The sequence below is a fragment of the Myotis brandtii genome, unplaced genomic scaffold (assembly GCF_000412655.1).
Source record: "Myotis brandtii unplaced genomic scaffold, ASM41265v1 scaffold668, whole genome shotgun sequence".
Lineage (NCBI taxonomy): Eukaryota > Metazoa > Chordata > Mammalia > Chiroptera > Vespertilionidae > Myotis > Myotis brandtii.
Genome location: NW_005370597.1, coordinates 578577 through 602980, shown reverse-complemented (window position 1 = coordinate 602980; position 24404 = coordinate 578577). Strand labels below are relative to the sequence as shown.

General features: G+C 36.6%; 1 protein-coding gene across 1 annotated transcript in view; it reads right to left on the bottom strand.

Moving 5' to 3' along the window:
- Positions 1-222: 222 nt before the first annotated feature.
- PKD2L2 (polycystic kidney disease 2-like 2) overlaps positions 223-24404 on the bottom strand; it is a gene marked incomplete at its 5' end in the record, with an annotated part of 29573 nt that continues 5391 nt past the window's right edge. Inside the window, 9 exons of the mRNA XM_014528999.1 lie at positions 223-653; positions 1098-1210; positions 10269-10323; positions 10914-10978; positions 13287-13388; positions 13763-13883; positions 19654-19835; positions 20131-20235; positions 21552-21780. Of these exons, the coding sequence (XP_014384485.1) occupies positions 557-653; positions 1098-1210; positions 10269-10323; positions 10914-10978; positions 13287-13388; positions 13763-13883; positions 19654-19835; positions 20131-20235; positions 21552-21780 (1069 nt within the window). The remainder of the gene's footprint in view (positions 654-1097; positions 1211-10268; positions 10324-10913; positions 10979-13286; positions 13389-13762; positions 13884-19653; positions 19836-20130; positions 20236-21551; positions 21781-24404) is intronic.

The following is a 24404-nucleotide window of genomic DNA, read 5'->3' as shown; positions in this document are numbered from 1 at the left end:
GGTGGTGGTGGGAGCCTCTCCTGCCTCCTCAGCAGCGCTAAGGATGTCCGACTGCAGCTTAGGCCTGCTCCCCGCTGGCAAGTGGACATCCCCCGAGGGCTGCCGGGCTGCCAGAGGGATGTCTGATTGCCATCTTAGGCCCAATCCCTCGGGGAGCAGGCCTAAGCCAGCAGGTGGTCATCCCCCGAGGGGTCCCAGACTGCGAGAGGGCACAGGCCAGGCTGGGGGACCTCCCACCCCCGAGTGCACAAATTTTTGTGCACCGGGCCTCTAGTTTAATAACATTATAAAGTCCTCTGTGTGAACCAGTGTATATATACTTTGGAGGCATGTTGTAATATACATGATTGTACAGTCGGTCCCATCCAGGGGCACTTAAGTCCCAGAAATCATTTGATGATTATCATTGACTCTGGCAATAGTTTGATGATAGGTGGTTTAGTGCTTTTAAAGCATATCCGAAATGGGGACAAGTTTAGGAAATAATTCAATACAGAAATGAATCTTTGTTAGAAATGTACAATGATTGCATCACAGATTCTCACCTCCACTTGTCTCAGTAGGATAGAGCTGAAACCTTTCTCATCACTCGGTTTAGTTTTAAACTGATGTAGTGTAATTCTTTCTCCAGCTCCAAAGCATATAAAAAGAGGCTACGAGATAATTTAGAAGGAAGTAGAGAATGAATCAGTAACACACTTTTGTGCATAAAAGAGATAGCAGATTATTAGTGCCTATTGTAAAGTGCTTTGAGTGGTAAGGGATTATTTGAACTAAAACATGCCTGGTATGGTCAGTTATGCATCTAATCTAAAGCTGTGTGGAGAATGAACAGTATCTGCTACACATATCAAGTATAAATGGCAGTTCCTTTTTAGAGAAGCAAGGATAAAAAGCAGTTGGTCTCACTCCTACATTTAAACAAGAGAAGGCTTGTGCTTTCTGTTTAACTTTAAAATTGGATAAAAGCAATTGGAAAAAGAAGGGACATCTTAGCAGAAGAGGTTTTGGGTTCGGGAAAATAAAGTGTGTAACTCATGTCCCCAACCCCCATGTTATGATAATCCCATCGTACCCTGGTGAGAACAAATACTTACTCTCTAAATTCTTGTTGAGTGACAGGCTGGTAGTCATCTTGAATTTCTGTAGAATAATACTTTTCCTCAAGCCTCTCTTTCCATTTTTTCATCTGCTCTGCACTTTGAATCTCCTGTCAAGTTAGAGGAAAAGCCTAGTCTGCAATCATTTAAGTTTTTCTCTATTTCAAGTCTGTTTTACAAGGATCACAGGGTTGAGGTTTGAGCCCCACTGCCTTTTTGCCTTGGCAGTTTTTAGTACTATGCATTAGCAGTTACTTCAGAGGACCTGGTGTTAGAACTGTTGGTTGAGTTGGGGAATTTTAAAATTAAAATTATCAGCTTATTTTCATTTCATTGCCTCCTCCTCACTGCATCTCCAGCTCACTCTTTTCATGATTTTCTTCATTCTTCACTTGGCCAAACCTGAGATATTTTTGTACCTCTATTCTTGCAACTATACTTCAAAGTATATCTGTGTGTATTCTTTGCCTGCACAGCTGCTTCTCAGCCACACTCCTGCAGTTTTACCTAACCATCCCAATCCCCTCTTCATAATTACTGCATCAATTTGTACACTCCAATCTGTCTACATACCCCCAAATCAGTTCCTTGTACCAGCAAATTCTTTGCTACATCCTTCTCTGATCCTAAGGAGTCCTTCCTGTGCTTTTTCCCCCCCCCCCCCCCCCCCCCCACTTTCCTTTAGTGTGCAAATACCTTTTCCCAAACTTTGGAAAAATTGCCTTGTACATTGTGGAAAATAAGGACAGCTCTAGAAAAAGAGGGAAAGAGGAAAGTGCATTTAGATGTGACTCAAATACTTGTCAGTAAATGAGTATGATATTGCCCTGCTCCAGCAATACCACTAAGTAGCAAAGTGGATCCGTGTTACAAGGGTTCTTTTTTTTTTAAATATATTTTATTGATTTTGTATAGAGAGGAAGGAGAGGGATAGAGAGCTAGAAACATCGATCAGCTGCCTCCTGCACACCTCTCACTGGGGATGTGCCCGCAACCAAGGTACATGCCCTTGACCAGAATGGAACCTGGGACCCTTCAGTCCGCAGGCCGACGCTCTATCCACTGAGCCAAACCAGTTAGGGCATAAGGGTTCTTGATTACCTTCCTCAGGATGATGACACCTGCATTTATGTACTGTTCACCTGATAAATGTGTGCTGTTCTGGTTAGAGAAACTTACCAGATAGTATTTGAAGTAGGAAAGGATTGCTTTTAATGTTTCTAGTTTTATTTTGGCCACATTACAGCACCCACATTTTGACATATTTACTAAATGCTTTTGATGTGTTGTTTAAAAAGTGGTAGGCCCCATAAGTATATCTAAATGACCAGGCCTATAATAATGTGGAAACATTAGTAATATGGGTTAAATAGATTATGCCTGCTAAACTTGACTCATCTTTCAAAACACCCATCTCAACCATCACTCTTTTCCATGAAGCCTTCCTTGACAGTCATAGGAAAATCAAAGGCAGAGCAGCAACTCAATGAGGACATTTCCTCCAAGTTTCTAGGTTTTGGTCATCCCACCTCTTCCCTGTAAGTGGTAGCTGCCTTTTATAATTGTTTCTGGATTAATTTGGTGTTCCACATTAGTTCTTATAGTCATCCTAAAAGCTCAGAAATGAATTCTCTGTAGTAAACCTCCTTTTGAACTACCTAGTGTGTTTTTGTTTTTCTGATTGGATCCTAACTGATGAGTACTCGGTGGCAGGGGAGGTGCAAAGGAACAAACTCAGAAACAGCATGCTTCCATCAAGGGACAATTGACTTAAGAATTTGAACCTTCCACCTGTCCATTTGGGATCCTTTACCAGTGGTTCTCAACCTTCCTAATGCCGTGATTCTTTAATACAGTTCCTCATGTTGTGGTGACCCCCAACCATAAAATTATTTTCGTTGCTACTTCATAACTATAATTTTGCTACTGTTATGAATCGTAATGTAAATATCTGATATGCAGGATGTATTTTCATTGTTACAAATTGAACATAATTAAAGCATAGTGATTAATCACAAAACAGTATGTAATTATATATGTGTTTTCCGATGGTCTTAGGTGACCCCTGTGAAAGGGTCATTCGACCCCCAAAGGGTCGCGACCCACAGGTTGAGAACCTCTTGCTTTAGGCAAAGATTCAACTGGCTTTGGTGATTGATCCTAATTATCAAGAGGAAATTGGTTGCAACTACAAAATGAGTGCAGAGAGGGCTATATTTGGAGCCTAGGAATTCTTGAGTGGACAGGTGCTTTCAGTACTTACATGTCCCAAAATAAGCTTTGTAGTTTAAACATATTTTTAAGGGATTTTGATTTGAATAAAAAAGGCCTTAAAGTCACTCAGAGGATGGATATAATTACTATTGGGACTTTGCTTCTCCCTTTTTGGGGAAAGGATAAGAGTACCTTTATTTGTATAAAGGATAGTTTCATCTTATTAGATGGAAGCTTGAAGTAGTTACTGTTGTTTTATGGAAATTCAAATGTGTGTACTAAACAGCCAATAGGATAAACTGGGCCAACTACTCAGCTAATGTCTCCCAACTAAAAATTTAGTCCTCATACTATTCTCTGTGATGCTGTGTCTCAGGCTTTGAAACTCATCCCAGACTTGCTACTAGCATTTTTTGGCGTACCCAGAACAAGGCTCAGGTTGGGCTGGGGGTGCCCTTAGAGGTCTGAGCACCTATGCAGGGCCCTTCTCTATGATAGTAGGTTCTGATAACCCCGCCTTTGTACCTTCACCCTGGAGTGGTAGCATCATCCTACAGTGATTATTTATGTTTTGCCTCAGTGTTTTTACTTTTTCTGTCTTCCAGTACTTCCTTAACCAAATTCCCTGTGGTAAATTTTCTCTATTTGAAACATATAATGTGATTTCCATCTTCCTGACTAGGTCCTGACTGATACATTAGTAAGTATATATTTTCATTTTGTTGAGTGAATTTTTCCTTATTTTGTTTTTAAACACTTTTTAGTAATTCTTTGGCATTTTCTACATTGTTGCTTTTATAAATAGAGTCTTCTATTAAATTTTTTTAAACAAACTAGTTGATATTTATATATATAACATGGTTGTATGTATGTGAATCATTTTTCCTACTAGTTTATGGAATTTGTTATAAATTTTCAGTTCATTTGTATACCTAGAAAACTTAAAGGAATCACAGAGGAAATTTTTATACTTCTAGTTTATTTCTCTTAATTGTTTTGGCTGATCCCTCCAATACCTCTTTGTCTTGTTTCTGATGTGTCCAGTGTTTCTCCCAGTTAAGCAAGTGCTAGATTAGGGGTGAATAAATATGTTTTTATTATATCAAGGAAGTATCCGTCGCTTCCTGTATTGCTTTATTTCCCCCTCAAGATTGAATGTTGAATCTTATCAAATATCCAACATCTATGGAAAATTATCATGTAATTTTCCTTTTAGAGTCTATTAATAGAATGAATTATTACCCAATTTTGAACCATCTTTCCATCTTAGAATAAATTCTATTAAAATCATCTGTATATATAAAAGCCTAAGCGACCTTTCGACTGTTGGACCGGTAGCTATGACACGCACTGACCACCAGGGGGCAGATGCTCAACGCACAGGCATGGAAACATGGAACAGACTGATGAATCTCAGAGGGAATGGGGGAGGGGGAGGGTGAGAAGAGATTAACCAAAGATCTTATATGCATACTAGAGGCCTGGTGCACGGATTCTGACATCCCCTGAGGGGTCCTGGATTGCAAGAGGGTGCAGGCCAGGCCAAGGGACCCCACTGGTGCACGAATGTGTGCACCAGGCCTCTAGTGATATATAATTTTGTTCTGTTAGATTGTTTGCTAATATGTTATTTAGGACTTTTGCTTCTGGATTTATGTGATACTTTCTTATTTATTTTTGGTATGATCTTTGCCAGGTTTTAGAATCACTATATAATCACTTTGTAAAAATAATTTGGAACTTTTCCATTTGCTCTGGAACAACTTAAATAGCTTGAAATTACTTGTTCTGTATAAAATCTGGTAAAATACACCCTGGTTGGTTCAGCGTTGTCCCATGCACCAAAAATTTGCCAGTTCAATTCCTGGTCAGAGTACATACCCAGGTTTCAGGCTTGATTCCCAGTGAGGGTCGGGGGGAGGCAGCCAATTGATGTTCTGCTCTTTTTAAAAATATACATTTTTATTGATTTCAGAGAGGAAAGCAGAGGGAGAGAGAGATAGAGCCATCAATGTTGAGAGAGAATCATCGATTAGTTGCCTAATGCACGACTTCTACTGGGGATTGAGCCTGCAACCCAGGCATGTACCCTGACCGAGAATCTACCTATGACCTGGCTCATGGGTCGATGCTCAACTACTGAGCCTCATCGGCTGGGCAATGATGTTCCGTTCTTACATCGATGTTTCTCTCTCTCCCTTTGCTCTCTAAAAATCAATTTTTAAAAATCTGGTAAAATTCCCTTGTGAAACCAACTGGGTCTGATTTCTTTTGAAGGTAGCTCTTTGATGACTTGATTTCTTCTACAGTACAGATTTGTTTAGGCTTTAAAAAATCTCTTCTGTGCTCAGTTTTGATCAATTTGATATTTATAGAAAAATCCATTGCATTCAGTTTTTCAAATGTTATTTGCATAAAATTATACCAAAAGTCTCTTAGTGACTTTTTTCAGGTGTACAACATAATGATTTGATATATCAGGGTGGGGCAAAAATAGGTTTACAGTTGTTTGTATGAAAAAAAAATAATGCAAGAGTAAACTCTGTAGCCCTGGCCAGTGTGGGGTCGATTACTGGTCAGGGCACATACCTAAGTTTCAGGTTCCATCCCCGGTCAGGGCATATGTGGGAGGCAACCGATCAATGTTTCACTCTCACATCAATGTTTCTCTTTCCCTCTCCTTTCCTCTCTCTCTAAAATTAATAAAAGCATGTCCTTTGGTGAGGATTAAAAAAAGAAAAGAAAAAAGAATAAACTGTTTTGTGTACTCCCAACGGTAAACCTATTTTGCTTCACCCTGTACATATTGTGAAATGATCACAGTAAGTTTAGTTAACATCCCTCAACATACGGTTACAGATTTTTTTATTGTGATAAGGACTTTTAAGATCTCTTAGCAGCTTTCAAATATACAACACAGTATTATTAACTATAGTCACTCTGCTGAACATTATATCCCCATGTCTTATTTTAAAACTAGAAGTTTGTACCTTTTGACTACCTTCACCCATTTAGCTGATCCCCCACACCCACCTCTGGCAAACACCAATCTGTTCTCTGTATCTGTGAATTTTTTTTTAAAGGGGAGAATGATAATTTTTATTTTTATTTATTTTATTTTTATTTTAATATATTTTATTGATTTTTTACAGAGAGGAAGGAAGAGGGATAGAGAGAAACATCGATGAGAGAGAAACATCGATCAGCTGCCTCCTGCACACTCCCTACTGGGGATGTGCCCGCAACCAAGGTACATGCCCTTGACCGGGATCGAACCTGGGACCCTTGAGTCCGCAGGCTGACGCTCTATCCACTGAGCCAAACTGGTTAGGGCTGTATCTGTGAATTTTTAAAAAATTATTCCACATGTAAGTGAAACAATGCAGTACTTCTCTTTATCTGACTTATTTCACTTAACATAATGCTATCTATTCATGTTGTCACAAATGGCAGGATCTTCTTTTTTATCGCTGAATAATATTCCATTGTATATATAGACCACATTTTTTAACCCATTTTTCCATTGATGTACACTTCCATGTATTGGCTACTGTAAATAATGTTGCAATGGATTCATGGGTGCAGATATCTTTTTGAGTTTGTGCTTCTATTTCCTTCAGATAAATTCCCAGAAGTAGAATTGCTGAATCATATGGTAGTTCTATTTTTAATTTTTTGAGGAAGCTCCATATTGTTTTCCATAGTGACTGCAGCAGTTTACATTGCCCCCCTGGGGTGCACAAGGGTTCCCTTTTCTCCAAATCCTTGCCAACACTTGTTATTTCTTGTCTTTTTGATGATAGCCATTCTCACAGGTGTGAGGTGCAATCTCACTGTGGTTTTGATTTGTAATCTGATGATTATGTGAGCATCTTTATTATTACCTGTTGACGACCCTCAGTATATCTTATATGGAAAAATGTTTGTGCAGGTCTTCTGCCTACTTTGTTGTTATTGAGTTATATGAGTTCTGTATATATTTTGGAGATTAACCCCTTACCAGATATATGATTTGCAAATATTTTCTGTTTTGAAAACTATAGCTTTGTAATATAGTTTGAAATCAGGGAGCATGATTCCTCCAGCTTTGTTCTTCCTCAAGATTGTTTTGGCAATTCAGTCTTTTATGCTTTCATACAAATTTAAGAATTTGTTCTATTTCTATGATAAGTGCCATTGGAATTTTGATAGGGATTGCATTGAATCTGTATATGGGTTCATGTGGTATGGACATTTTAACAATATTAATTTTTCCAATCCATGAGCACAGAATGTCTTTCCATTTGTTTGTGTTGTCTTCAATTTATTTTGGTGATATTTAAAATTTTCTTTTGTTTCTTGATTATTTCCCCCATTGTAGTTTTTTACTTTGCATGTTTATGCTTTCTCCCTCTTATTCCGTTTGTTGTCTAGTGATTTCTTTTCACTGATCTTTTCAAAGAACCAGCCTTTTTATTTATTTATTAGTATACTAATTGTTGTTTGTAACTCAGTTCTGCTTTTATCTTTATTTCTTATTTGTTGTCTATTTTCTAACTTTTTGAGTCACATGCTAAAATTAATATGTTTTCTGTCTTTGATTTTTATTGATAAATTTAAGGCTACTAATTTTCCCTCTGGGTAGGGTATTTGCCTTTATCTTATAGATTCTGTTAGTGTTTTTATCATTTTGTTTTCTGCAATTTCATTTTGTATTTTCTCTTTGATTAAAAATTGTTTAATAATTAAAATTTTTCTTGGTTAAATAATTTTTTATTTTACAATTTCATTAATATATTTTTATGTCATTTTCAGATATTTTTCTTTTTAAAATATGTTTTTATTGATTTTAGAGAGAGAGGAAGAGAGAGAGAAACATCTATGTGAGAGTGAAACATTGATTGGTTGATTTCTGGGCTCTCAATTCTGATCATTAGTCTATTTGTCCTTATGCCAATACATACTATTTTGAAAACTATAGATTTCAACAAACTGAGCCACATAGGCGAGGGCAAGAATTTTTTTCTGTATTAACTACTTTTTGGAATTCATTGAGCTTTTCTTTGTGGCCCAATATATCATCAGTTTTAATGAATGGGTTTTCGAAAAGTATGTATCTTCTGAGAGTACAGAATTTAACACATAACTGTAAGATTGCCTGTTTATTATATTGTCTTTTTTAATCCTTTTATTTTTCTTGATCTGTTGTCTATTTTTTGTGTGTTCCTATTACTCCTTTTATAAGCCCAGTAGTTTTTATGGAAGTTGATGACATGTTATTTGGTGCATTGATAATCATAACTATTAGAGTTGATCTTAGCCTTATAAAGTACCCTTCATCTCATTCAGAGCTTTTTGTCTTGAATTCTATCTTTAGTTAGATTGTGTCCCCTGATATCTTTTCCTTTCCTATTATACCTTAGCTCATGCTTTTATGTTTAACTTTTCTGAATTTATTTTAGGTGTATATTTTAGGATATAGTGTAGAATTGGGTATTGCTTTGTGATTCAGTCTGAAAATATTTTTCTTTTTAAGTAGATTATACTTTTTGCCATTACTGATATGTCTGCTATATTTGGTCACAATTATATCATATTGTCTTACGGTTATATTTTAAGTCTTTTACCATGTGTTATATTTTCTGTTCTCTTTTTTGGTTTTGTACTTTTGCCCTTTTGTTCCAGTGCATGTTTTTAAAATATTTTTGTTGATTTCAGAGAGGAAGGGAGAGGGAGAGAGAGATCATTGATCAGCTGCCTCCTGCATGCCCCATACTGGGGACCCCACACTGGGGATTGAGCCCACAACCTGGGCATGTGCCCTGACCAGGAATCAAACCGTAACCTCCTGGTTCAAAGATTGACACTCAACCACTGAGCCATGCTGGCCGGGCTCAGTGGTTTGTTTTTAGTCATGTAACTTTTTATACATCCTGAGACCTCCCTTTCTTGCTTTGGTTCCCTCCACAAGGAATCAAACAAGTTTAACAAGAAAATTAGCTTATAGTTTCTTCCTCCTCATCTCCTTCCTCTCTACTACCCAATTACATTTTAAATTATGTTTCTATATTTCCTTGTATATGAGAAGTGGAGTCTACTGTAAGACACACCTTTTTTTTATGTACCACTTATTAAAAATGCTGCCAATTAACGTATGATACACTATCAACCATAAGGCACATCTTGATTTCAGAGATGTTAAAATGTGATAAAGGAGTTTTAAAATAATTAAAACAATCTTATTTACTGTTGTACTCTTAAATATGCTAATGTTTTTTCTTTTCTTCTTGGTTAACTCTAAAAGATAATTTCAACTATTATACTAGTATATGAACCAATCAGCCAGCTTTTTCTGCTTATTCCTTCTCTGTCCCTCCTTCTTTTTTCCAAAATTTCTCCAATCATCTCTTGGTTGGCAGAAGCTGATCCCTATAGAATCCTCAGGAATACAACAGTATTACCTGAGTTCCTCCACGTTCAAAACTCTTTGAGCCTTGAATTACAGTTTTGCTAGATATAAAAATCTTTGGCTTACATTTTCTTCCCTTGCATATATTGTGTGCTTTATAATGATTTCTTAAACATACATGTATATATACTGAGTCATTTATTGAATATGTTATAGTTCTGAAATATAAAAAATCATTAAAGTGATTTATCATATATTAATGATTACTAGAGAAAATTTATATAATCATCTCAATTGAGTATACTTACTAAACCCTGTGTGATTATCCCACAGTGAGAGTACAGCTGTAGGACCAGGGTATCTGACTGAGGGCACCAATAAGAAAGAGGGAGCATCTGGAATCCAAATGATTTGTCCTAAACAAGGGTATAGATTCTGGGAGAAATATTTGGAGGTGGCAACTAATGCTCTGAAAAAAGAAATCATTTCAGTTCTAACTTGGAACATTTTTGTAAGCATATTTCTAATAAAGCTATAACTTCTTTATGAGAAAATTAACATCTTACATTTTCGTCAAAGCCTTTTCTTCTGGCTTGTTCAGCCAAATCTTTGTTTTTCCTACTGAAAATATGAAAGAAAAATTAGAGGCACATGTCAGTAAATAGGGAAATGCCAGCATAAAATACAAGCAGATTTATATAAAGGTTCTGAATTGCATTTCTGTTCTTTCTGATATCTGACTTTTTGGAAAATGTGGTCATTAAGAAGTTACTCAGAGAATTACATTTCTAACTATAAAAAAGTATTTATGTCCCATTGTCAGAAGTGTGGGTTTGGAAAGCATTTTAATGACAAAGTGACTCAATAAATGTAAGTGTATTCTTAATCTTTTGTGTAAATGTTTTTATTTCAATAGCTAAATAAATGCATTAAATGTAGACTAAAATTGTCTCCTAACTTTATAGAGGAATTTCACCCTCTTGTCCAGCTTCTGTTAAGTTTTTTTAGTGGTATGGCATACCTTATATTTCTTTTAAATTAGCTTAGAGTTTCAAGACACTCTCAGAAGTTAAGCACTACTGGATTTATTAACATATATAGAGCCAGCACTTTGGATGGTGGTGGTTTTGCTATCAAAATCTTACTCTCATAAGTTTCTCGTACAATATAGAGATTTAAAATGGTAAATTAAAATTTTAAAGTCATCTTACCTTTTATTGTCTTCAGCCTCTTGAGGTTTCTTTAGTTTGAGTTTTTGGAGCACATTGTTGTAACTCTGGACATAATAAAAAATAAAAAATATATCCTGTATTGTTAATTTTTGGTCCAGGTAAAGGAAATATGGAATGCTTGTCTCTAGGGATTGCTACACTAAAGAAAAGTAGAGGCAAATGCTATGATTATCCTTCTTTTCAGTTTGTCAGCACTATGGTTTCTGCCTGCTGGTGCAAAGGAAAAAGTTCTGTGGGCATCAGACCTGCACTTGAAAAAAAACAAACCACCCTTTAAAAAGTACTTTAACAAACAACATATATGCATAGCCCATGGTCACAGACAACAGTGGGGCTGGGAGATAGGTGGGCAAAGAGGGGAGGAAGGGAGAACATCTGTAATAGTGTCAACAATAAAAATAAAGTACTGTTAACAGTTATTGCATTAAAGATGTTAACACACTGTGGCCCGTATGGCTCAGTTAGTTGGGCATCGTCCTGTGCACAGAAAGATTGCCTGTTTGGTTCCCAGTTAGGGCACTTGCCTGGGTTTCAGGCTTGATCCCCAGTAGGAGGCAGCTGGTCAATATTTCTCTTCCTCAAGTCAATAAAATAAAAAAAATAAAAAAGTTAACACTTTAATGCATAGAACCAACATAATCAAGATAAATGATGAAACCACAAGGAAGTTCATTGGTGGACATATTAATAGTTTTCTTTCACACATAAGTTCTTGGACACAGTTCTTAAATCCCACTAACCCACCCTACACCTATTAGGGCCTTTTTCATGTTAAGTGTTTTAGTTAAAGCTGTGGCTATGCAGAGGTAGGCAAGATGGTTTGTACACACATGACGTTGCTACCATCCAAAGTGAGGTAGTGTCAAAAGGACAGAGAAGGCCCGGCCTGTGTGGCTTAGTGGTTGAGCATTGACCCAGGAACCAAGAGGTCATGATTCATTTCCCGGTCAGAATACATGTCCAGGTTGCGGGCTTGGTCCCCATTGGGGGGCATGCAGGAGGCAGCCGATCAATGATGCTTCTCATTGATGTTTCTCTCCCTCTCCCTCTCTAAAAATCAATAAAAACATATTTTAAAAAGAAATAGAGGCCAGAGAAGATTCCTTTGTTGGAGGAAATAGAATGTCAGTGAGAGAGCACAGAGAATATACTTGGGTTCAGAGAATGACATGAGCAGAGGAGAGAGTGAGAGGAAGCATAGTAAATAGCACTGTGCTTACAACATTGGCTGGGACCTACCATACTGGAAATGGAGGCATAGGAGGTAGAAATTCTATAGTTAGATGACTGTAAAGAAAGATAGTTTGGGGCTGTGAGACTTTAGAAGGGCCCTGAATGTTTGGGTAAAGAATTTGAAATAATTTATTTGAATATTTAATATTCAAATAAATATTTGAATATTATTTTCTTAGCCCTGGCCCATTTGGTTCAGCGGCTAGAACTTCGGTCTGTGGACTGAAGCGTCACAGATTTGATTCTGGTCAGGAGCAGATACCTGGGTTGCAGGCTCGATCCCTGCCAGGTCAGGGCGCATGTGGGAGGCAACCAGTCGATGTCTCTCTCACATCGATGTTTCTCGGTGTCTCCATTCCTTTCACTCTCTCTAAAAATCAATGGGAAAATATTCTTGGGTGAGAGTTAACAACAAGAATAAGAATTTGAACTTTTTTTGATAGGCCTGGGGAAACGGAAGAATTTTGAGCAGAGAAATGATATGCTCAGAGCTGGCCTGGCACAGGAAAGAGGCTAGAACAGGTAAGATGTTACTGTACAAAAGCCTGGATGAAAAGTACTGAGGGCCCTGATAAAGTGGTGACAGAATTAAGAGTGTCCTTGAGTTCCACACACATGAGCAAAAACTAGACAAGCCTTGGCAGCAGATCGTATAAGCGACAAGGAAATAAGTCCAAGGTATTAGAGCCTAGGGTTCCTGAGAAGAGTGTTGTCATTAATGGAAATAGGAAAGTGAGGAAGGTAAGGCACATGGAGTTCTGAGTTTAGATTGTTTATAGAAATTGGCCAGCATCTAAATGGAAAACTTTTGGAGAGAGACGTTTATTCAGTGCTTTGCATTTAGTAAATAGCCCAATTACTATTTGATACATTAAACTCTGAAATAATTTTGGTCACGCTTTTTTAAAAAGCCAGAGAGTTTATTTCACTGCCCTGGTAGTGAAATAATACAAAAATGATTATCACTGGGTCAAACCAAAAAAACGCACACACTCCCCTCAAAAACACACACACCAGAACCAGAACCCACTTTTGGATTTAAGTGTTATTCAAACTACAAGCGTATAAACTGAACAAGATTTGTCTTAGAATTCTAATTAGGAAAAGAATTTGACATACCTTCTTAATCATTTCACCAAGTTTAAAATATGGTCTTCTGCCTAATGAATAATCATCTTGCACTTCCGAATAGGTATAATTAATTATTGCCAAGAACATGTTCTGGAGAGAAATATTCAAATAAGAAATTATTTCAATAAAAATTTAGTTTAAATGTTAGTGATTTTGGCAAGTGCTGGGGTTTGTAAAATTAGATTTAAATTTTAAGAGTAACTCATATGGTCAGTAATAGAGAAATTGCTCTGAAGACTAAAATATAGTAGCCTGGGTAATGTGTAGTTTGTGGACCTGGGCAGACATGTTTATGGAAAATAAACAGAATTTAAAATAGTGCATATGAGTGGTTACTTATATATGCATTAGTCAATGTGAAGTGTTCTGACAGCTAACCAGTGGTACTATAATTTCTTCTAAGTTGTTCATTTTTCACTCTAAAATATGTACGCAAAAAAGGAAACATATATGGTCATTCTTACCAATAGGACAAAGACTATGAAAAAGATGAAGGTGATGAAGTAAATGGGTCCCAAGATGCGATTTTCTTGCTGAATAGCAGCAAAATTAAAATCCCCCAGAATAATTCGAAACTGTGCAAATCTTTGATGAGAAGAAAGAAAAAGATTAGAAAATATTATATCCCTTTATACATGCATGACAACTGATGGGGGTTACCAATGTGTCTAGGAAAGTATTTAGCTGTGTATGGCATATGCTGTATGGCTTTAGTTATGTTACAGCACAGGGTTCTATAAAACTGGGTGTAGAAAATTCCCCTGAAGGCAAGACTTGAGGTACCTCAATAGATGAACAGGTAGTCCAGGAAATGTTGGGCTTCAATTTATTTAATGTCAACCCAATGTTTACCTGCAAGATTTGAACCTTGAGCTACCTTTTTACCAACTGATCTTCACAGTGGCCTCCTTAGCTATTCCTGTGCCTTTCTAAAGCTTAGAATACTTTCACTTTGTTCAAGTGATTTTCAACTTGTACCTAGAACCAAGAGCCCTAAATGTCTTCTGATATCAATGATATGTTTAATTTTTGCTCTTCTTTGAAAATAAAGAGCCAATAATTAGTCACTTGCTAAGCCTCAAACATGATCCTGGGGTTTATTTTATTCTCTTCAATAACAATAAAAACTTGGTTTTGATGTGAAATAGCATTTAAAATATTTTTTTAATTCTTCATTTTCATAATTTTAAAGATGGAAAATTAAGAAATTAAGGCTTGGAATGAGCATAGCTGTAGAGGTAGAATTAGAATCTCTTAATCTGAGGTCTTATTATTCTCATTAATTTGCAGTGGCATTGCCAGACACATCAGGGGTATGTTATAAATTATGTGAGTTCTGTATAGTAAGGGGGAATCTGGGAAGGAATTTTTGAAAGTATGTAGATACTTCGCATGATTGGCCAGTCAGTCAAAAGGAGAGCGCTTCTTGTTACTTGTTGCTTTAGCCAATCACATAAAGGGTCATAGGGCTAGCTACCAAGAAGGAAGAAAATGCGTTCAAAGAAATCGACTATTTGGAGTCCTAGGACTCAGTTATCTGGAATTTCATTCCTAATACCCAAAACCTTATTAAGTCATGCTCAAAGTATTTATCCAGCTTTTAATACTGGTTTGTAATGCTCTTCTACACAAGGTAAAAAGAGAAATGCTAAATTGCAAAGAGTCCAAAATTTCGCAACAAATCAAATGATTTTTCCTTTTTGGGATAGGAGAATAAAAGGTTCTGTTTTAATATTTCCAACTTGATCTTTTTTAAAAACAAACACACACACACATTTTTTTATTGATTTCAGAGAGAAGGGAGACATAGAAACATCAGTGATGAAAGAGAATCATCGATTGGCTGCCTCCTGCTGGGGATCAAGTCTACTACCTGGGCATATGTCCTTGACCAGAATCAAACCCGAGACCCTTCAGTCCGGAGATGGACACTCTATCCACTGAGCCAAACCACCTAGGGCTAGCCCAGGACATCTTAATTCAAGTTTAAGATATGAGATTCCTTGGACACCTAGGTGATTAAACTCAGGCTTCAAGTCACTATAAGGGGTTTACTTTTAACTTGAGGCTGGAGCACTTTAGGCTTCCTGCTTGATTTGTAAAGAGGTTATCTGAAAATCCACCTTTGCCCTCCACCCCCTAACACAAACACACATGCAGGTCCTGGGCATTGTCTTTTGTCTCCTTCCGAAGAGGTGGTCAGAAACACAGTTTCTCAACTTTTTTTTTTCTAGATCAGCAAAAATGCCTTCAGGGGGGAGATTTGGGGAAGATGGTAAGAAAAACTCAGAATCTGTCTCCTCACCGAGACAGCAATCACATTGGCAGCTGTCTGGTCTGATATAATTATTTTGGAATGCTGGAGTCTGTTGAAGGCTCACAACTTCCAAGGAAAGGCTCAGACAATTTTGATCAATTCCAGTTTTTAGTTTGGCGGTAGCTACCCATCTCCCACCTCCATCCCATGGCATACAGCTGTGCATGTATTCCTGGAATAGTTTACACGCAGCTCGTGGGAGCCAGGATGGGCAATAAGGACCCTGTTCTTCAGACAGCAGGGGTTTGTGTTCTGATTGCTGCTCTGATCACAGAGGTGCAGACACAGAGGCAGGTGTTCTCCACATCTTTGTTGTAAGCTCCCTCTCCCCGCAGCTGAAGCAATGGCCTTGGGATTTAAAGGGCTAGCGCCCTTCCTCCCCCTTCATTTTTCTCTTTTTCCCCTTTTGGGAGATACTATAACCTAGGATGATATTCAAAACCAACTGCATATATGGAGGAAATTAGAAATTCACCATGCATGCCCTAAGGAAAACACGGGCTCAGAAAAGACCTAAGAAAACATTAAGTTTACATCTTAGGCTGATACTTAGTATGGAGACAGTCTGCAATAACAACAAACCCAGCAAACCCTGGGGAAGGGAAAGAATCTAACTTACAGAGTTACCACATTATTACATTCAAATGTCCAGTTTTCAACAACAACAAAATGACAAGACATACAAAGATACAGTAAGGCCCACTAAAAGGAAAGAAATAAACCAATAGAAATAATTTTAAACAAAGATCAGATGGCAGGCCTGCTAGACAAAGACTTTAAAACAATCATCTTAAAGATGTTCAACGTACTAAGAAGACATGGAGAAAGTAAAGAAAAGGACATATGAATAAAATGGAAATATAAATAAAAAGAAAAACTAAAAAATTATAGAGCTAAAGATCAATAACTGAAATGAAAATTCACCAAAAAAAAATTTTTTTCACCAGAGGAATTCAAAAGCAGATTTGAACAAGCAGAAGGAAAAAAAATCAGTGACTCTGAAGATTATTATCGAGTCTGAAGAACAGAAAAAAAAGATTGAAGAAAAGCTAGCAGAGCTAATGGACCTTGGGGCCATCAAGTGAGCCAACATATGCATAAGCACATGAAAAGATGCTCACTATCACGAATTAGGGAAATGCAAATCAAAACCACAATGAAATATCTCATACCCATTAGGATAGCTACTAAAAAAAAAAAAAAGACTGGAAAATAAAAAGTTGACAAGGGTGGAGAGAAGTTGAAACCCTTGTGCACTGCTAGTGGGGATGCCAAATCATATAGCCACTGTGGAAAAGTTTGGCAGTTCCTAAAAACATTCAAAATATACCCTAGCCGGTTTTACTCAGTGGATAGAGCGTTGGCCTGTGGACCAAAGGGTCCCGGGTTCGATTCTGATCAAGGGCATGTACCTTGGTTTCAGGCTCCTCCCCAGCCTGGGCCTTGGTTGGGGCTCGTGCCGGAGGCAACCAATCAATGTGTTTCTCTCACATCGATGTTTCTGTCTTTCCCTCTCTTCCACTCTCCCTAAAAAAATCAATGGAAAAATATTCTTGGGTGAGGATTAACAAACAAAAAATTCAAAATAGAATTACTATATGACCTAGCACTTTTATCTATGGGTATATACCCAAAAGAATTACTAGTAAAAGAGCCTCAGGGAGATATTTGTACAGCCGTGTGCTCAATAATTAAAATATGGAGGCAAACCACTGACAGATAAATGGATGAGCAAAATATGGTATAAACATATATGGACTATTATTCAGCCTAAAAAAGGAAGGAAATTCTGACATACTCTACAACACTGTTATGCTAAAGTGGAATAAATCAGTCACAAAAGGACAAATACTGTATGATTCTCTAGGTGCCTAGAGTAATCAAAATCACAGGGACAAAAAGTAGAACACTGGTTGCCAGGGTCTGGGATAAGCAGGGAGATGAAGAGTTCTTTTTTACTGGGTATAGAGTTTCAGTTTTGCAAAATTAAAAAGGGTTCCGGAGATGAGTGGTGGTGATGGTTGCACAATATAAGTATGCTTAATATCACTGAACTGTACCTTACAAGACATGGTTAAGATGATAAATTTATGTGTATTTTACCACAATAAAAAAAATTCTTATTGACTTAAAAAGAGCCCTTCAGGGCAAAAGTAGCATTGGGTGCTGGGCTTCTCTGGATTCTTGCCTTCAGATTGTGGCCCAGTTATTACTCGCTTTTTTGTTAGTTCTAAAGAATTTCTATGTTTTCCAGCTTTTTCAATTGTCCTGAAGAGGTGGTTGATCTGAATAATCTAGGACATCATTACCAAGCACAGAAATATCCTAAATCCATTCCAGAGTTCTCTACTTTTTTCTGTGGCTTATACCTCCAATTTTCCCACCAACCAAGGTAAGACAAATTTCTGAGGTTCTGTAAATTACTACATTTATATTCAATATCTAATACAACTACGTTTTAAGTAGCATTTGAATTGATATCCTAGGAAATGACCAAAAAATTGTTGAAACTGCAAATATTCTTTACTCAGGATAAGCTAATTAGACATTTTAAAAAAGATTTTTTTTGTAATGTTTTATTGATTTCAGAGAAATGAAGGGAGAGGGAGAGAGAGATAGAAACATCAATGATGAGAGAGAATCATCAGTCAGCTGTCTCCTGCATGCCCCCCTACTGGTGATCAAGCCCAAAACCCAGGCATGTGCCCTCACAGGGAATAAAACCTTGATCTCCTGGTTCATAGGTTGACGCTCAACCACTGAGCCACACTGATCGGGCTAATTAGACTTCTTAAATTATAGATTGTTTGAAGTTGAGAAGGACCTTTGGAAGTGATTTAGATCAATCCCTTCATTTACAGATAAAGAAATTAGGGTCTAGAAATGTTAAATAGCAAATGGCAGAATTGGAAAAGTAGAGTTAAATCCTCTTGGTTTCTACCCTACTCTTCCCACTACTGATTTAGTACAGGTTTATTTCAGAAAAATGTTATTACATTTTATAACATTGGTACTTCAATTATTTATATGTGGATGGTGAAAAGAGGGCAACCTAGACATTTCTTTAGACCAGATGTCCCCAAAATCAACAAAAAAGGTCATGGACAAATATGTTCTTAACTAAAATTAAGTTATTGGGGTTTTTCTCACAGCCATTACTATGCACTGCATATTTTCCCAATCTTACTTATATCTGAGGCCATTTCCCCGCAGACAATCTTGGTCTAGAGTCCACAGAGTATGTTTTGAGAATTGATATTTTAGAATATCATAGTTTACTTATACAGACAGCTTGCTTTACCTACTTGAAAAGTGGAGTAAATTTATTAAAATTATTCAATGTTAAAGGAAAGCCTGAATACTTTTCTAGGGATTCTAATTAGTTTTATAAGTTTGTTGCCTGCTGATTGCTTTATGTGTATAAAGCTATTTTTAAAACACAGCTTTACCAGAGCAACAAAGAGCAATCAGGTCAACATCAATAAAAGGATTCTAAAGATGGAGACCTCTAAAGAAAACACGATATCCTTTGCTCAGAGACATGGAGCCAATTTCACTTCTAGTGAGAAATGAAAATTATTTTTCCAATTTCACCTAGTAACTCTTTTTTTTAAAAAATATTTTATTGATTTTTTACAGAGAGGAAGAGAGAGGGATAAAGAGTTAGAAACATCGATGAGAGAGAAACATCGACCAGCTGCCTCCTGCACATCTCCCACTGGGGGTGTGCCCGCAACCAACGTACATGCCCTTGACCGGAATCGAACCCGGGACCTTTCAGTCCGCAGGCCGACGCTCTATCCACTGAGCCAAACCGGTTTCAGCATCACCTAGTAACTCTTAAAAAACTGATATCACCATCCATTTGGATCTTTCAATGCCTAACCATACTTTGAGTATGACATACTTAGCTGTTAGTGAAAATATAAAACCAAGTTTAAAGTTATTAAAGCTTATGTTACTACTTAACATAGATCTTTCCGTGATTTTTTTTGTTATAAATTGGAAAATATAATTACATTTATATGAAGAGCTTACATGGAATTTTGAAAAGTAGAAAAGTCGTCAACCTGTGATCCAAAAACAAGAAATCCTAACTGGGCATAAGCAAAGAGTATTATAAAAAACATGATGGCAAATCCTACTATGTCTTTGATACAGCAGGACAAGGTTGATGACAGCTGAGACATTGTGTTATTAAAGCTTATGAATTTGAATATCTGAAAAAGAACATAGTTAATTGAAATAGGATATTAAAGATTATAATTACTTAGAATAAGTTAAATTAGCTTCAGAAGAAATCTGCTTTAATTTCAAAGAGGTGCTTAATGATAGTCAGGGGTATTTAAGGACGTGTCAGCAATCATTACATTGCCAAACTACTTGTAAAATTACTTTATAGTTAAGGATATCCTTTTGTTTTTTCATGCTTTGTAGTTTAAGTTCCCATTTTGATATCTAATATAAAAATATTATATCTATTCTATTGTATCGAATATAATAAAATATAAATACCTTTATCCATGCAAAAAAGATGATAATAGCAAGTATATTGTTGTAAAAAATGCGCCAGTGTGCGAGCAAATAGAAGTCTGAATATTCTTCAGTACGTTTAAACAGCTGTTCAAGTAAGAGAAAAATTTGTATTTTACAGAATAAGTTGAAGAAAATGGTCAAAAAACACAGCTATATGGGAAAAAAAGAGAAGGGTTAAATTAGAGGCTATTTCTACCTCTAAATCTCCTGCAGTCTATGAAGAAGCACATGAAAAAGTTCATCAAAAGTTCAACAAAAGGGAGGGAGAGATAAAACATAGGGTTTTAGTACATGGAAGTAAGCCTTAATTTATAGCAGTTTAATCATCATAAATGTAGAAAAATATTGATCAACCTGACCATCCTACTCTATCTGCCTGCTTGTTTCCTTGAGTCCTAAAACACAAATGTATACAGTGCTTCTATAACTCTGACTAGGCTGTAAGGATTTCTGCTCCATGTAACTACATGATACCTAAAGGTTTTATATTTCCACCATATAACACTACAAGGACAAAATTTTACAGTTTCAAACAAAGAAGCCCCGTTGGAACCCTTTAACAACTTCTTTAGAAGATTTCAGGACTAGATGTCAGAGCTTTATAACTGTCATGAAAATTTCCTTTTGATTTCCCTTGCCTGAAATAGTCAAATCATTAAACATGTAACCCTATGCCTGCCATATGTTAAACATTATTGGGGGTACTAGAAAGGTAGATGGCACACTTTCTGACTCTGATAAACTTTCAATCTGGTTTTGGGAAACAAGGCTTAGCTATTAACTTGGCCAATAGGGGTGAAAGATCAGATTGTATACACCAGAAGTGTTCGTTCATTGTTCCTAAACCACGCTCTTACCTACCTACATCTCTGTTTATTTTATTATGTTGTAGTGACCAGGACTGGCAGTCTTCAGAGTTTCTTTCAGGGACTATTTCCCCATACTGATGTCCTCTGTACCCACAAGCTACCCTCTAGCCGTTCAAACCTCCTCCCACTTCAGTATTTTGTGTCTTTTAGCTATTCTTTCAAAATTCAGTGTGAGGAGGAAAGCAGATTTAGGCAACAGAGAAAAGATCCATGATTTTCAACGTGATTGTAAAGAATAGATTTTTGAGTGGGGGTAGGTGAGACCTATTGTGCACATTAAATCATGATACCTATGGAATTACCGATTCCTCTAGGTTTACCCTGGTCCTCCCAAGAATCAAACCAGGAAAAAAAAAAAAAGGCTTTTCCCTTTTGGAAGCACACCATTAGTATGTACTATAACAGTTCATTTTATGATTTGATATTTGAAGCTTTTAAAATAAGTTCTGATGAATAAAAATTTCTGCTTTTTACACCTCTTATTGATGGGTTCATATGTGAGTTCCTTCATACATGTGACTATATACTTACCACCAAAAGTAGTAATTCTAGCCAGTTCCAAATACGTTTGAAATAGGCAAACTTAAATTCTTTCATTTTTTTGCCTTCTTGTATTAGGAAGAGAGTAAACAAAATTAAAAATGTGATTTCACAGAAAGCAATAAAATAATCATAGTAGCTAACATAGATGAGGAGTTTCACTGAATAAAACTTCCATGAAGTAAGTATTCCTCCAGTTGCAGGGAATTCTGCCACCAACCTGTAAAATTAGATGTGTGCATTTCAGGCATTTATATTTCAGTACGTAATTCAATGTGAAATTTCTAATCGGTGCTGATGTGTAATTTAATGATAACCAGTTATTTTATACAAAATATGTTTTCTTGAGGTCACGGGTTCAATTTGAAAAATTTCTACTGGATTTACTTATTTTTTTAATGACTGTACTCTTTATGTACTTTGCATATTTCCAGTGGTCAAAGACCAAGATAAATAAGAAAATGAGATGTGATTTTAGCCAGACATTCATTCTATGCTACGTTTAGATTGTTTGTTCATAACTGGGAATACTAATTTATCTCCACAGGAGAATGAAATGATGTTCAAGAAAATGCTATATCGTTAGTTACTGTTATTAGTCAGGACTCCCCCCAAAATACGTAATTCTTTAATATGTCAGAGAAGGGAAATACACTCTCTTTCTTTACCTTATCATATCACATATTCTAAACGTCAAGATCACATATTCTACTAAAGCAAGTGTTATGTTTACTTTAGGCACTGATGTTAGATATATGTAAATATAAGTATTAAAATGAATTCCATCACTAAATATAATAAGATTTTGAGGTTGTTCACTGTACTTCTAATGTTCTTCACAATTTCAGATAATTAAAAATTGGCAGTACTTTAAGGAACAAGCATCTCTATCACCATGTCACAAAGTTATTATTTCTACCTAAAGATATTAGCAAATCTTATTGGTACTGGAATAAGATGCTGCCAAAACAAGAACAAAAACAAAACAACCAGTTAACAAGTGGGAAGGAGAACTATTGGTTTCACTTTGCACATAGTAGGTGTGCAATGTTGGATAAGTGAGCACAGTGAAAGAAACTCAATATTTTGATCTGAAGTGTAAATAGAGAAGCAAAAAGGGAGAAAAAGGACCGCATTTACTTTCCCAGATACAGTGTATAGAAAGGAAAACAAGTAGATGAGGTCTTAGTGAAAGCAACATACTTACTCACAATTACTGATTATATATACTATGAGATAAAAGTTTCAAAATCTGTTTTTTAAAAAAATAACATTTTAAAAGGTAACAAGGAATAAGCATAAAACCTAGAGAAAGGAAATCTGGATTTAATCTAGTATTACAAAGAGTTCTTCATATGCCTTTACGCCAGTTACCCCAATGTTTCTACTCTTATTTAGGACATAGAAGTGATTTGTATGCTTCACTTTATCCTGATAAGGACTAGTAGGAAGGGTGAATAATGTTGATAAAAAGCTCTGATTCCTTGATTGGCTGGTGTGGCTTGGTTGGTTGAGTGTCGCCCGGTTATATTCCTGGTCAGGGCACATGCCCAGGTTGTGGGCTCAATGCCCAGTAGTGGTCCCGCAGGAGGCAGCCTATTGATGTTACTCTCTCATTGATGTTTCTATTTCTCTCTTCCTCTCCCTTCCTCTCTCTCTCTAAAAAAATCAATAAAAACATATTTTTTTAAAAACCCAACAACTCTGATTCCTTAAAGAGAAGAACTTTAAAATAATAGGTATACTCTCCATTGGCTGCTTAAGGTAATTCACTTGTTTTATTCATTTTTACAAATTTTAAAGCCCATGATTGTGTTTCACTGTAACTATTGCACAAGGGAAAAATCCCCTAATCAGAGTAAACACTAATTCCTATTCCATTTGGAATAAAATTGTAAGGCTCATGAGGCAAAAGTGGTTCACCCATTCCCAGATCACTTAGAGCAGTGGTTCTCAACCTTCCTAATGCCGCGACCCTTTAATACAGTTCCTCATGTTGTGGTGACCCCCAACCATAAAATTATTTTCATTGCTACTTCATAACTGTAATTTTACTACTGTTATGAATCATAATGTAAATATCTGATATGCAGGATGTATTTTCATTGTTACAAATTGAACATAATTAAAGCATAGTATTAATCACAAAAACAATATGTAATTATATATGTGTTTTCCGATGGTCTTAGGCAACCCCTGTGAAAGGGTCGTTCGACCCCAGGTTGAGAACCGCTGACTTAGAGGAAACGGATTCAATTCCCAGACAGATCCAGTCATGGTAATCCTATTTACTTTGCCAATGTTTGATTCTAGAACCCAGGCCTAAACCAATGAGCATGGTCCAGGTTAGGCAGATGACCTAGCCATGGTCGGCAAACTGCGGCTCGAGAGCCACATGTGGCTCTTTGGCCCCTTGAGTGTGGCTCTCCCTAAGCCTTAGGAATACCCTAATTAAGTTAATAACAATGTACCTACCTATATAGTTTCAGTTTAAAAGATTTGGCTCTCAAAAGAAATTTCAATCGTTGTACTGTTGATATTTGGCTCTGTTGACTAATGAGTTTGCCGACCACTGACCTAAGGTAATTGGACTAATGGAAAGAATTTTTTCTCTTTGGTTGGCTCTCCTCCTTCTCCCCCTCCTCCTCTTATTCCTCTTCCTCTTTTTCTGAATGAGAGGATGTCTCTCTTCCTCTTTGTGGGTAACAAGTTAGCACAGGCATGTCCTTCTCATGCAATGGCAGAGATGCAGAAGAGCAAGTTTTACATTTTTTAAAATTACTTTTTGTTTGTTTGTTTGTTTGGAGGGAGGAGGAGGAGGAGGAGGAGGAGGAGAGAGAGAGA